This window comes from Acartia tonsa, chromosome 13 (genome assembly GCF_053477335.1).
Source record: "Acartia tonsa isolate MP-2025a chromosome 13, ASM5347733v1, whole genome shotgun sequence".
Taxonomy (NCBI): domain Eukaryota; kingdom Metazoa; phylum Arthropoda; class Copepoda; order Calanoida; family Acartiidae; genus Acartia; species Acartia tonsa.
This window is the reverse complement of record NC_137272.1, coordinates 22,510,927-22,525,997: the sequence shown is the minus strand read 5'-3', so window position 1 is coordinate 22,525,997 and position 15,071 is coordinate 22,510,927. Positions and strand designations below refer to the sequence as shown.

Below are 15,071 nucleotides of genomic sequence, written 5' to 3'. Positions count from 1 at the left end.
GTGTTGGCCCCCTACGACAGCTGAAATTACGAATTGATTTCTTTTCGAATTAATTTCGTTGTTGGTACATATAAGATGCCTTTTTCAATACAAAGACATTATTGAATTTAGGTTTTGAGACAGTTGATGGAAGTCCAGCTGATTACTTCCACTGGGCCCCAAATGAACCCAACAATGCTGATGACTCCGAGAGCTGTGTGTCACTTGGTGCTAATAGTGGGTAGGTTTATTAGTTTTGAAGGTCGATCATCGAAATATTGACCTGATGAAAAAGTAACAGGTTGTGTGTATTGTGTACTAAAGAACTGATATGGTTCTCATTTACAGTGAAGCTTCTTATTGGTCCAGAGAAGGTTTATAACTATCTTGGGAAGGTTACTTTAAACCTACCTAGAGAAATCGCTCAGTCAAAAGATTTTAAAGTGGAGGCCTCTAGTTTGAAATAATTAACAAATGTGGTTTAATTGTTGCATAAATCTCTTTAAATAAAAAAAATGTTTGTGGATAAATAATGTTTAACAAGGATGACAACATCCATAAAAATGAAGCTCTGAAACGATATGACAGACGAACATTAACTTTTGTTGAGTGTCAGAACTGAATATACAAAATATGAAAATATAAGGTTTGACAAAATTATACGTAAATTTGTTGCAAAACTTCTTAAATACAGAATTCTGTTTAAGAACATACTGCCATTTTAATACTTGATTATAGAGATGCTTCGCTTATAATATTGTACCTTATTGTAATAGGAATCAGTAATCAAAAAATCAGATCAATCGGATGATTTTATCACATAGAAAAATGTTATCAAAAAAGTAAAAAATCAATATGGACGACGACGTACGGACATTCTGGTAACGATTATACAGTTGCTACGCTTTCTAAATCGTACCTAACTACTACAGGAATCACCGTGCAAAGTTTGATAGGACAATTCTAACATGCCTAAATTAACGAATAAAAGCTAACTATCTCGGACGGGCCGACCCTAATTATAGAAAAGCTTCGCTTTTAAAAACAAAAAAGTATCTTTATCTAGCAAAAGATATCTAAAATCCTAAAATTTTACTAGCCTATAAAATAAAGTAAACAAAAAAAAACCCGAAAAACTATTCAATACATTTTTTAAAGTGAATGGAATGATGTCTCTTGTGGAGCCAAATTGAACTTTATCTGTAAGAAACCTCGGGAGGGAGAGTTCACCACCCCTGCTACTACCAGCGTACCTGGAGGTAATTCTTATGTTTTTAATAAAATTTAATCTAGGGCTTTTTCCTTTAATAAAAGTAACAGGATGTTCGTCTTTCTGTCTGTTTTCACTGAAGGATTTTACTAACTGCTGAACTGATATGGATCACTTTTACAGTAAAGATTCTTATGGGATGGTTTATTACTATTTTAGTTTAAAAGTCACCACTAGTTAAAAATTGGACCACCCCCAACATTTTTTGTTTACTTTAAATAAATTTTACTGAAATAAAACAAGGATGACGACATCGATAAGTAGCAAAGCACAAAAAAAACATTGGAGAGAATTCGGACAAGAACATTTAAATAGTATTTGTTAAAATCAAGAACATGACACCTTTCAAAAAAATACAGCTGTTTATCTTGAATAACAGCTAGAAAATCAAATTTCCCCCATAAAGTTACAGGCTGACAGACAAATTGAATTATAGAGTAGCTTGGCTACTACCATAAAACGTGATTAAGGTCACTGTCCATCTGACTGGTATGAATATGAGGGCAGATGTTACAAGATATTTGGCGGGGATGATCTTGATCAACAGAGAAACTGGAGTGATGCCAGGGATTATTGTAAATCATTGACAATTACCAGGTATAATATATTTATGATGTATTTAGCTGGCTAAAACAAGATAACAGGACGCAAATCTCCTTGAAAAATGTGCCTAGCGTTGGCTAGAACTCATTCCCATAGATGCTTCCTCTTAAAATGCCTGTCAAGCACTAAAAAAAATGGAAAATTAGTGTGGAGTAGTTTTTTACCTCAGCCTCCCATTCGGGGATGGCCTGATAATATGGGGCTACCCAGAACCCAATATAACCTAACCTAACCTAAACTAAAATAATGAATAAACAAATGAAAACTAACCTCCTCACTTTTCTGTTATAAAATTTATTATAGATCAATGCACAGAGCAGAGTTAGCCTCCATCCACAGTCAAATTCAATCTGCTTTCCTTGTGGTTGAAACTGCCAAATATTCAGAGGTTAGTGGCTTTATTGAGTCAAGGATTTGGGGAAATTGGGCTGTTTATTACACTAGTCCCCAAAAGTTTTATAACGATTTCTCAACAACCTTGGAGGCTTTTATTGAATTTTGATTATTGATTCATTAAATTAAGTGTCCAAACGTTTAAACTACTTATTGTAATCGACAGGAGGGGTAATTTTGTGAATCATCATTGAGAATGTACATCAATTTATCGGCAATTAGTTTTTCCATTTAGATCACTGGATATTAAGGGATAAGATGTACACCCCAAATTTATTAAAATAACTCTTTTTTGTTACATTAAAACTATTTGTTGAAAAGTTGGAACACTGTCTAGTTCAAGATTTTACACATCAACAAATGTAAGAACGTGTTTATAAAACTTTGGATACCGTTATAATCAAAAGTGTATATTCTCTATTTAACATCGACGATGTAATATGGAATTTGCGAATTTTTTACAAAATCAATCCATAGCGAGCTTCCTTGTCAAAATAGAAGCGTACTAATGGAGTTCTTAAATTGATTTTAGTAAGTTTAATTCTAAGTCATCAAAATTAATATGTTGATAACTAAAAATAGAAACATTAGAACTCGTAGAGTCGTAATGACTAATTGGTAATAGCTTATAAGTGGAGGGTTAAGTATTGATAAACCCTCTACAAAATAAATTGAAAATAATTGGAGGAGGAGGGTGATTAGATTTGTGTTTTTACTAAGCCTAACCCCTTCGGGAAGACCTAATCCTGCAGGGCTACCCAGTTTCCATAAAACCTGATTTTAAAGAATAATGTTAGTGGTAATAGAAGTGACTCAAAAATCTGCCAAGTGACGTCATAAAAATTAGGGAGATGAGAGGAGAAGTGGGAAAGAAAACCCCTAAAAAAGAGATAGATAATTCCTCATTTTTATGACGTCACATGTCTGATTTTTTTATTCAATTTGTCCCACTACAAATAAGGGTGGTTGGGGGCAATCAGTGCAGTGATGAAGAAGATACTTTGTGTGATAGAGCCTAATAATTTTAGAATGGATACTGGATTGGTCTGAATAACCTGCACAGCTACTGGGATGGATCATTCCTCTGGTCAGATGAAACTAAATTAGATTTCACCAACTGGGATTATAATGAACCAAATAGTCAGGTATGATTAATCGAGGGGAGGGGGGGGGTTATACTTTTTTCTAACTCTCTCAGTGAAGATTTTGATATTTTACAGTCACAAATTAATTGTCTTTGTTAGATCATATTTCGTCTAGCAGTCAATCCAACGGCAATGGGACTTGGAGGTGGGGGCATAGTGGAACAACAAAGTCAAAAGTTATACATGGATGAGCAGTAAATTACTCATCCCCCCACCTCAAAAAAAAACTCTTAGGGGGTAGTATTATGGGGAATAGTCCCTTTCGTGGCAACGCTCCTTAAGGGGCAATTCGTCGTATTTTTAAAATTGCTTTTGATAGGTTATTTTATGTTAGGTTAGGTTATATTGGGTTAGGTGATTGCCCCACAGAGTTAGGCAATTGGCCTCGCAGAGTTAGAGCCCCCCGCAGGGGCTAGAAATAGGAGGAAAGCTACTGTGAAAAAAAAACGAAGAATCGCCACTTAAGGAGCGTTGCCACGAAAGGGACTATAACCGTATTATGTACTTGCATCCCTTTGGTCCCTCTATCATTTACATTTTACATTTTTTATTCCTTTAGTATTACCAGCAGTGTGTAGAAATGTATGGCTGGCATGGATCTGCTGGAACATGGAATGATCAGGACTGTACAGTTTTGAAACCTTTTATTTGTATGGTAAAAGCTGAGGATTCTATTCCAACACAGGTTTGCTTTGTTTAGTGGCACAGCAACTCAATAACTGGATTTCTTTCTGTTCAACCATTAACTATTTCAACAGTCAAAATAATATTAGAACCTTCAGTGAATGTTATACAATTAATTTTTAAAATAATCATTAATGACTTGTAGCAAGTTGAAGTTGAATATTTTAGTTACAAAAAACAGCTAAAACTAAAGAAATGATTAATATTTAGGGACCAATAGATTATGAGCCCTGCAGGGATGAGACCCTGGCCAGCAAGGGTTTCTTCCAACTTGCTGACAACTGCTACAAGTTTGATGAAAGCTCCATGAGCTGGGAAGGTGCTGAGAATAACTGCAAAGGTGATTCTTAAACTCCTTGAATAGGTGTATTAAGATTGTTTTGTGGATAGGTACACCTAAAGACTACTCCTATTGATTGTCTAGAATATAGTGATTTTCTTATATTAATGATTAACATACTAGAGAACAATATTGATTATAAATATATTGATTGTCTAGAGTATGGAGAGAATGTTCATCTTATATAATTGATTGACATACTAGAGAATAACATTGATTATGAATATATTGATTGTCTAGAGTATGTCAAGAATTTTAATCTTATATTAATGATTGACATACTAGAGAATGATATTAATTATGAATATATTGATTGTCTAGAGTATGTCAAGAATTTTAATCTTATATTAATGATTGACATACTAGAGAATGATATTAATTATGAATATATTGATTGTCTAGAGTATGTCAAGAATTTTAATCTTATATTAATGATTGACATACTAGAGAATGATATTAATTATGAATATATTGATTGTCTAGAGTATGTCAAGAATTTTAATCTTATATTAATGATTGACATACTAGAGAATGATATTAATTATGAATATATTAATTGTCTAGAGTATGGATAGAATGTTCATCTTATAGATATTAATGATTGACATAATAGAGAATAAAATTGATTATGAATATATTGATTGTCTAGATTATGTAGAGAATGTTAATACAAATGATTGACATACTTGACAATTATGATTATGATGAATATATTGATTGTCTAGAATAAGGAGAAATTGCTCATTTCATATCAAAGGCTTACATACTAGAGATTAATATTGTTTGTCTAGAGTATGGAGAGAATGTTCATCTGATATCAATGATTGACAAGCTGGAAGAAAACTTTGCATATGTTCTATCAGATCTCAGTGACTTCTGGATTGGTCTTAAGAAAACTGATGTAAGTTGTTTGTATATGCTTGCTGGGATTTGAGATTTCCTAGACTGCAGCTTTTGTGAGCTCATCCAACTTTGTAGTGAATGATTACAGACCTTTTTACTCTTATAGGGCTCTAAAAAGCTAATAATCATCTGTACTGGTATTGCAAAAAGGTCATTTTATTTAAACTTACCTTTGAGAACCAATATTATCTTATATACCAAAGTAACTGGATGTTTGTCTGTATGTTTTTACTAAAAGATTTTGTTTACTTCCTGACCGGTATGACTCTATTTTACAGTAACACTTTTTATAGATTCCCAGAAGGGTTTTAAAAAATCTCTAAACTTTTTCTTAATGTGGTGTCGACCTCACCATGAGGACTCTCTAGAGAGTTGTCACTAGTATGTAAAACATTTATGGATCCTGTTAGCATAGCATTGTACTATATTAGGATGTTTGGAAGTGGTCAGATGGTTGGAGTGCTGATTACACCCACTGGTATGATTCTGAATTCACTAATGGAACATGTGCTAGCTTCCATTACAGGTACCTTCATTTTTCTTTTAATTTCTCATCATTTGTATGCTAGTGTTTTTTATCAAGGATTTCCAGAAAATGATATATTGACAGAGCAATCTAAAATCCACGGTCGTATCTGGTAGATTTTCCAATTTAATTCTACATAAATTCAAAGAATTTTTTCTTGATTTATCTTCTTTGGTCCCTACAGGAAGCTCACCCCTTGTAGAGTCCTAGTCGTAACAAAATAACAAAAGAAAATAAAGATATTTATAAAAATGATAAAATGGTTATTTTTGTGTTATTTATCATGCTGAAAAAGTATTCCAAATATTCGTTCAATATTTGATCACATGTCACAACTCTCTCTCCGTCCATCAGGATTGAATAAGGTAGATATTTGAATTTTTGTAACATGTGATCATTTTATCAACAAAACAATTTGTAAACCTATTACCAAATGTGCTATATAACTAATATGCGATTCTTGATTTTGTCGTATTTAAAGCGATAATGTATGATGTTTTCATCCTACAATTGATACATTATTGTTTAAAAACGATATTAATTGTTCAGAGAGGCCAGATGGTTCCAGGAAGACTGTTCCTGGGAGAAACCCTTTGTGTGCAAATATTCTGAGAACATTGCTCCCACACCCCCTCCCAGAGGTCCTTGTCCGGATGGATGGTTCAACTATGTAAGCAACTAAAAACTTTAAATTATTTTTAGTAATGAAGCTACTCTGAAAATTGAAATTTCTGTCAGTCTTTCCTTTTGTCCATAAGATATCGTAAGAGGGGAAAAAATTATCCATTGTCATTCAGGATAAATGACTGTTTCTTTGGTAAGGATTCCCAATTATTATGAGCCTCATATAATAATATTACGTATGAGCCTCATTTTATAATTTACTTGGTCTGTTTGTCTGCCAATAATGCTACAGAAGATATTGAATCTAAGCACCTTCTTTAAATTGTTTTATCTGTATTGCTTAATATTAATCATGGTTGGCGATTTTTGTTTTAAAGATTCTGCTGATAATTTTGTATCTATTCATGAAATGACTTTAGGACATACATTTTTTGTTTTTTAAATCAAATGAATTGAAAGTTTTAAAATTTTTTGTCCCCCTCCTCCTTCAAAGATATAACCCCTAGATGCTATGATCACAGCTGCTATTAAAATTTATATTTCAGGAAGATAAATGTTATTATACACAAGTTGATTATTATTCTGCTTTATCCTGGGGAGATGCCAGTATCTTCTGCATGCAGGTAAAATAGTAGAGAAGCTTAAACTTGGTTCAGAGATAAATTTTTATAGAACAGCTACCCTATAAAGTTGTCTAACTGTACCATAGGCACCTCAAGAAGTATTTTTATTATACAAAAAAAACAGACAGAACGTACCTGCTTTACATAATAAAATAGGAACTATTATACAGTAAGAAACTCTCTTATTTATCTACATAATTTAATGCTGAAATATCCTTATAATAAAGTAACAGGATGTTTGTGTGTCTGTGTGTTTGTGTGGTTGTGTGTTTGTATGTTTGTACCGAAGGATCTCGCTAACCGCTCTGAACCGATCGGGTTCTCCTTAACAGGGTAGCTTCTCATAGGTCCCGGGAAGGTTTATATCTATTTTCTTGGGGGGTGGGACACCCCCAACCCCCCCAAAAAAATAAAAAATCCCCCCCCGAAAAATTTTTTTTTTATTTTTTTTTAACTAAAATTAAAAATGAGGGGGGGGGGGGGTACCCCCCCCCAAAAAAAAAAAAATTCGCCCCCCCCACAAAAAAAATTTTTTTTTACTTTTTCTTTTAAAATCTAAAATAAGAAATTGAATTATTAAATTCGACTCTCTCTTCCTCAAGTGACCCTAGAGGCCTCTAGGGGCGTAGCCGCTAGTTATTATATATACTAGCAGCAACGCCTCCGAAATAGATATAAACCTTTCCAGGACCTATGAGAAGCTACACTGTAAAAGAGAATCATATCGGTTCAGCGGTTAGCGAGAAACTGTGGAACAAACATACATACTTTTACTATATTACAAGGATTGCTATTTGTTTAGTTGGAAGGTGCCAATGGAAAATTCCCCGAGTTGGCAAGTTTCCACAGCCAAGAGCAGGTGGATGCTGTCATCAAGATGCTTCCTGATCCAAGTGAACTTGGAACATACCTAGGGGTAAGCTGCAGTGTTGCGGATCCGCAAGAATCCGGATCCGGATCTTGGATATCTGGTAACCTTGTTAATATCAGCTGATTCACTCCTACACTCTTCTCTCTCACATTGTATTCGAGATTAAAGAATAAATATTTTTTGAAAATTTTGGTGATTTTATTTTTATTGTCACGGATCCGGATCTGCATACAATCAATGCGGATCCTTAACACTGGTAAGCTGTATTCCAGTACGGCTTTCAAACCGATAAACATCGACTGGAATAGAACCTGTTATGAGCCATACTAATAAATCATGTATCGCATTTGGTTTACAACGTTTTGGGATTAAATTTGGATTGACAGATTATTTTGCTTTTTATTTTAAAAGTAAGAATGGCTATCAGGGACCTAAAGGGTTAAGACAATGTCCGATAAATTGAAGTACATCCACAATGATGATACAAAAAATACCCCTTGTAGTGATTAATATTAGTGGTTGAAACGTCTGAACACTCAACTTTAATGAAACAAACAATCAAAATTCAACAAAGTCCCCAAAGTTGTTAGGCTAACGGATAAGAAAACCTTCCCTCTCTCTCTCTGATGGCTATGCAGTTTATATCTAGTTTAATACAACTTTTATTTCAGTACTGGATTGGCTTGCAACGCACAGGGAATGGCTTTGCCTGGGTTGATGATTCTGCTGTAGATTTTGAATATTGGAGAGATGGGGAGCCAAATGATGAACATGAATTCTGTGTTGAGGTAAAATTAAATAATGACAAAGAAATGTTTTTTTTTTCTTCAGCCGAGTGAAGTAAGTACAGCATTATTGGAAAATTTATGATATTTCATTTTTTTAAGTATCTCTTTTTTTCCTCAAGTGCTATTTTTCTTTGTTTAAAAAACTTTGATATAAAAAAAATATTTTTAGGCCGACCCATATCAGAACCTGAAATGGAATGACAACAGCTGTGATCAATTTAGATATCCTATATGCCAAACCGGAATAGGTAAACATTCTAATTGGTTTTCCAATATTGATACAAAACAGCTGGTTTAGAAGCAGTTCTGAGCTACACTAAATATTCATATATTGTATAGTATTATAGAAAATTTTTCACGAATAGTAATCCTATTATATAAAGTAGAATGGAGTCTGTCTGTCCGTCCCTTAAGATCTCGGTAACCACTGAACCGATCGGATTCTACTCTTCAGGGAATATACCTACTGGTCCTGTGGTGGTTTTAGGCTATTTTTTGGGGGGTGGGACACCCCCAACCCCCCAAAAAAATGAAAAAATTCCCCCCTCAATTTTTTAAATTTTTTTAAAATTATTTAAAATTAGTGGTGAAGTGGGGGCTTCTTATCAGGTAATTAATTTTTTAAAAATTATTTAAAATTTGTGGGGGCATATCCAGAGGTAATTATTTTTTTTCTTTAATTACCTCTTGGGGCCAAGCCCCTAGAGGCTAGGAGCGAATCCGCTAGTAATTATATAAAACATCAATACATGTTTTGTTAGCCCGGGTCTTCAGCCTCTCGGAGTGGACAAACGCAGGAGTCCCAAACGTCGGAGTGGACAAACATAGGAGTGGGACAAACGTCGGAGTGGACAAACGTAGGAGTGGGACAAACACAGCGCTCGGCCCCCTGGCCTATAACCTAACAAAGAAAAATAACGGGACCGAGGAGGGGGGGGGGGGGATGTATAAAAAAATTCAAAATTGAAAATAAAATTCAAAATTGAAAAAAATTCAAAATTGAAAATAAAATTCAAAATTAAAAAAAATTCAAAATTGAAAAAAAAATCAAAGTTGAAAAAAAATTCGAAATTGAAAAAAAATGGGGACTCCTGTGTTTGTCCACTCCGACGTTTGTCCCAAAAATCCTGCGTTCGTCTCTTTGACGTTTGTCCCACTCCTGCGTTTGTCCACTCCGATGTTTTTTCACTCCTACGTTTGGCGTGGAACCTTTTATACGATATAAATATGTATATAATGATATTTCATGAAATGTAAAAATTACATATTCCGATTTATGGAATTCAAACTAAATGATTAATTTTTCTAGAAGTTACAAGCACAGAGGCCCCTACAACTGAGACACAACCTCCAACACAGGTCAATAGACATTCTTTATCGAAGGGGGGGGGGGGTGGTTATTGATACTCCACTTTTTATTTTAGTTTAAAAGAGGTTTGTGGTTTTTTTTATGTGCGCTTTATCCTGGGAAGATTGAGGTATTCTTTGCCTAAAACGTTGTAACCTTCCATGGACCCAATAAGAAGCTCCACTTTAAAGGAGAACCGTATCAGTTCTGCGGTCAGCGATATCTCTCGCTTTACAAAGACAGATAGACTTACTTTTATGTGATGATTAGAAAAAAATCAAAAATCTTAACCAAACCCTATAAAAAGAATGCACAGGAAAAGATAATGAATAATTTAATAAATAGTTAGTCTCAACATTTTTTTTATTCTATTGAATTTAACTAGGTATTCATTGAACAACAAAAGTATTTATTTTTCTTAATGTTTTATCTAATCTGCCAAAAAGCTATATAATAGTCAAACAATTAGCATTAATTTGTCTTTTTTTCTAGCCTGCATCAACAACCACCCCAAAAAGCACACCTCACACAACAACAAAAGAGAAGACTACAGAAAAGCCCTGGACTACGGCACCCAAAACAACACCTAGACCTGACACAACTAGGAAAGCTAATGTCATCATTGAGTGGAATATCATTCTATTACTGAGTATTTAAAGCGGGGTTTCTGTAGCCTAGCTTGTCGTCATTGTGTGTAGTAGAGCCATAAGGGGAAGTTTACCATCCACTTTAAATTTTAGTATTAAACTGTTTTTAACCTATTTTTTTATCATATATCAAAAATATACTATGACACCAGTAGAATCAGACTGCAGAGCCCAAATTTGAATTAAGTCCCCAATAAACTTTTTTTGGGGGATTTAAAAATCAATTTTATATGTTGCTGTGATCATTTTGATGGAAGCAAAAGCATTTTTTAGTTTGGGGTTAAATTGTTTCTTACAGAACAATTTGATGTGATTCAGATTATATCAATACAATAATAAAAACTCTACTCTGTTCGATGCAAATAATTTTTTTCTAAAACAATAATTTATATAGAAGAAATTTAACATTAAAATAAAACATATTATTCTGAAGTCTGAACCAATTAAAAGTCTTGTTTCATTTCAGTTTTTTACAATTCAAAAAAGAGTGTTTTCACAAAGTGACTTATTTCCAATGTAGTTAAATAATTTTTATTTAATTAAAATGAAAAGAATGAAAACTATACACATAAAAGATACATGCTTTTTAAAAATATTTAAAAAAATAAGTTTGAATAATCTTATATTTTATCATATTTGTATATTTGACAAAAAAAATTTGTTGTATTGCGTAAACGTTTGTTGTCATCTTTCACTATTTAACCCTTTACAGCCAATTTTTTTGTGTTTTAAAGAAGTGATGGAAAACAAGCACGATAAAGTTAATTCATTGATATATTGTAAAGAATTAAGTTTTTAATGAATTAATTTAGATGAAATCAAAAGGCCTAATTTTACTCTATGCCAGAATACTATATATATGAAGCAAAACACTCTAAAAGCTACGAATTTTACCCAAATAAAAAAAGACCTTTTGCTCTGATCAAAAATGACCACAGCAACAGTAAAATTAATTTTTAAATCCCCTCAAAAAAGTTTATTGGGGACTTAATTCAAATTTAGGCTTTGCAGTTTAATTCTACTGGTGTCATAGTATATTTTTGATATATGTTTTAAAAATAGGTTAAAAACAGTTTAAAACAAAAAGTAAAAGGGGGGGACGAGGCATGGGAGAGATATCTCTTGGGAGGGTCGAAATGGTTGTAAACATTCCCTTTTCACTGTTAAATGCAAAATTGTGGATTCGGCTACCCTCAAAACACATTACAGTCAGTTGGTTGAGTGCAGGGAGGGAGGAAACATTGGGCTTTTTATTACACTAATCCCCAAAGTCTTATTGTAAGGTTTTCTTATTCGTTAGCTTTATTGGTTGGTTCATTTACTAGAATGTCCAAACATTTCAACCACTAATTGTAATCTACAGAAGGGGCAATTTTATGTAACATCATTGGGGATGTACTTCAATTTATTGGCCAATGTCTTATCCCTTTAGATCCTTTAGTTTAATAAGTATTGACACACTGGCATTTGCTTTATTTCTAGTACAACAACATCTGGCGACAATGAGATAACCACCACACCCCAAGGAGATGGCAACAACAAGGCAAATATTCAATTATAAAATTGAAAAAAAACCTACTTTGTCCAAAATTGATAGCCCATAGAAAAATACCCTTCCCCCCATAAAAATATGTAAATTTACACCGAAAATATGTAATACTAGCATATACGCCCATAGATGCCTCTAGGGGCACTTGAGGAGGGAGGAGTTAAATTTGTTAACCAAATAATTAAGATTAAAAAGAAAAAAATTCAGTTTTTAAAATCTTTTATTTTTTTTTGGGGGGGGGGGAATTTCTAGGGGTTATTTATCTTGGGAGGGTGGTGGTACCCATCCCCCTAAACTAGTTATAAACCTTCCCTGGACCAGGACTCTCTAAAGGAGACCCATACCGATTTTGATCCTTTGGTACAGAAAAATATACTTTTACTTTATTATATGGATTTAGCAATATTTTTAAAAATACCTAAGAATATTTTTTTTATCAAACCCCCCCAAAAAAACTCTGGGTCTTATGAAAACCACACTGGGTTGGGTTATTTAAAAAAACGTGTTTTTTTCCGAACCCTGGAAATAACCGTTTTTGTTAAGATATATGATTTAATTGAATTATTCAGAAAAGTGGAATGAGCGGAGGAGCAGTAACCGCAGTTGTTATTGTTGTTCTGGCAGCGGCTGTACTTACCTCTCTAGTCATGTTCCAATTATGGTATGTACTCAATGCTTTTCCACGGATAATAAAATTAAAAATTATAGGATTACTTCAAGTTTTGTTCACCCGAGGGGCCGAAGGACCGGTCTAATTAAACAGGAATTAATTACATTGTTATAATATTATAACACTAGACTATACATGATATTTAAGTATGCCTCAGAATATGTTTAATACACCGGAAAAGGAACGGATTCAGACCCTTTACTGGAGAAACTCTTCTATCTATGTGCAATTTACATATCTACAGATTTATCCCTATACCAATCTAGGCGGATTTTCCCAGCAATTCAAAATAGTTTCAAAGTTTGGACAAATCAAGATTTTTAAAATTACCCAAAGTTTTAAACTAATAAATAAAAAATAAGTTTACTATACTTTGGTTACCAGTATAATTTAAGGTCCAATGTTTCCTCCCTCCTTACAAAATATTAAATTATCTACCTATGTTGTAGCTGTGTTTAGTGCCCTAGGAAAATGGGCTACTTATTCTGTTCACGCCATAGTAGACGGAGAGAGAAAGGAAAGGGGGATAGAAACCCCTAGAAAATAGATGAGGTATAGGGTATTTCCTGACGTCAATAGAAAAGGTAGGCCAGTGACATCTTTCCCCATTTTTCTAGGGCACTATAGACAGCTACTCTATCTATATTTATATTTAGGAATAACAACTGGGACTGGAGGCGGATAATGCCAAGAAATGACACCGCCCCCCTCCTGGGGAAATTATCCAGAACAAGACCAGCAGCACCAGAGGGAGGCTTCCCCAATATGGCATATAAATCAGGTAGATAATTGTCAGGGATCTAAAGGGATAAGACAATGGCAAATAAATTGATTAACATCCCCAATAATGATAATAAAATTCTGTAGATTTAATTTAATGGTTGAAACGTTTGAACACTCAACTTTATGGATTAACCAATCAAATTCACTAAAGTCCCCAAAGTTTTTAAGCCAACAAATAAGAAAACTTTATTATAAAACCTTAGGGAATAGTGTAATAAAAAGCCCATTGTCCTCTCTCTCTCTCTTTATAATTGTAGCAATATCCCAGGGTATAGCCAACAAAAGAAATAAATCTAAATTGATATTTGGGGGGCAGATAAAAAGGTTGTCAATTCTACTAAGTGTTGCCCCCTAACGACAGCTGATAATCACGTATAGGTTTCGTGATTTTTTATCGAATTTATTTCGTTGTTGGTATAAGCTGGCAATATCCCATAGAGGGAGGGGACAGAGGGCTGTATATTACACAAGTCCCTAAAGTTTTGAAATAACCTTTTCTTATACGTTGACTTAAAAACTTTGGGGAGTAAAGTGAATTTTGATTGGTTGCTTTATCAAGTAAAGTGTTCAAACGTTTCAACCACTAATTGTAAACTACAGATGGGGTAATTTTAGCATTGAGGATGTACATCAATTATTCAGCCATTGTCTTATCCCTTTAGATACCTGCAATATCCATTAAGTGTAGCACTGGAGACCATTTCAATAATTTTGTAAGATTTAAATTTGTTATGCCTCTTTTAAGTAGGTTAGGTTATGTTGGTTAAGATGTTCTTTGCAGGGTTAAAATCAAATCAAACAATAGATATTTTAGAAATAGAAGAAGTGGGTCAGCTTATACCAACAACGAAATTAATTCGAAGAAAATTAAGAAACTTATAAGTGGTTTTCAGCTGTCGTTGGGGGATAACACATGGTAAAATTGGCGACCTTTTTATCTGCCACCCAAATATTATTTAGATTTTTTCGCTTGTGTGCTATACCTTATTCCTGTAAACAGAAAATACAGAAATTATCAACATATATCCCGAGGGGGGGAGGGAGCTAGGAGTGAAGACGCAAGTAAGGAAAAAGGATAAAAAATTACAATTTACGAATCATGGAAAGAAAACGAAGTAGTGGGTTATGTCGTATTTTCACTTTAGCTTTTCTCCTATTTCTAGCCCCTGCGAGGGGCTTTAACCCTACGGGTCCTTTTACCTAATACTGCGGGACAATCATTGTCATTTACCTAACCTAAAATAACCTATCAGAAGCTACTGTGAAATATGACGCAACCCGCTACTTCATTTTCTTTCCATAATCATAATTTACTAACCAAAAAA

At 33.7% G+C, this 15,071-nt stretch overlaps 1 protein-coding gene across 2 annotated transcripts in view; it reads left to right on the top strand.

Moving 5' to 3' along the window:
- The window catches only part of LOC145304677 (lymphocyte antigen 75-like), a 54,713-nt gene that overhangs the window by 39,171 nt on the left and 471 nt on the right, over window positions 1-15,071 (top strand). For both annotated transcript variants that reach the window (XM_080146615.1, XM_080146616.1), the window contains exons 54-72: window positions 112-220; window positions 1,138-1,238; window positions 1,720-1,846; window positions 2,156-2,240; window positions 3,274-3,390; window positions 3,950-4,075; window positions 4,285-4,414; window positions 5,206-5,315; window positions 5,749-5,843; window positions 6,393-6,513; window positions 7,013-7,090; window positions 7,893-8,006; window positions 8,633-8,749; window positions 8,919-8,997; window positions 10,059-10,108; window positions 10,590-10,702; window positions 12,227-12,287; window positions 12,863-12,954; window positions 13,620-13,744. In XM_080146615.1, the coding sequence (XP_080002741.1) occupies window positions 112-220; window positions 1,138-1,238; window positions 1,720-1,846; window positions 2,156-2,240; window positions 3,274-3,390; window positions 3,950-4,075; window positions 4,285-4,414; window positions 5,206-5,315; window positions 5,749-5,843; window positions 6,393-6,513; window positions 7,013-7,090; window positions 7,893-8,006; window positions 8,633-8,749; window positions 8,919-8,997; window positions 10,059-10,108; window positions 10,590-10,702; window positions 12,227-12,287; window positions 12,863-12,954; window positions 13,620-13,744 (1,950 nt within the window). The remainder of the gene's footprint in view (window positions 1-111; window positions 221-1,137; window positions 1,239-1,719; window positions 1,847-2,155; window positions 2,241-3,273; window positions 3,391-3,949; window positions 4,076-4,284; window positions 4,415-5,205; window positions 5,316-5,748; window positions 5,844-6,392; window positions 6,514-7,012; window positions 7,091-7,892; window positions 8,007-8,632; window positions 8,750-8,918; window positions 8,998-10,058; window positions 10,109-10,589; window positions 10,703-12,226; window positions 12,288-12,862; window positions 12,955-13,619; window positions 13,745-15,071) is intronic.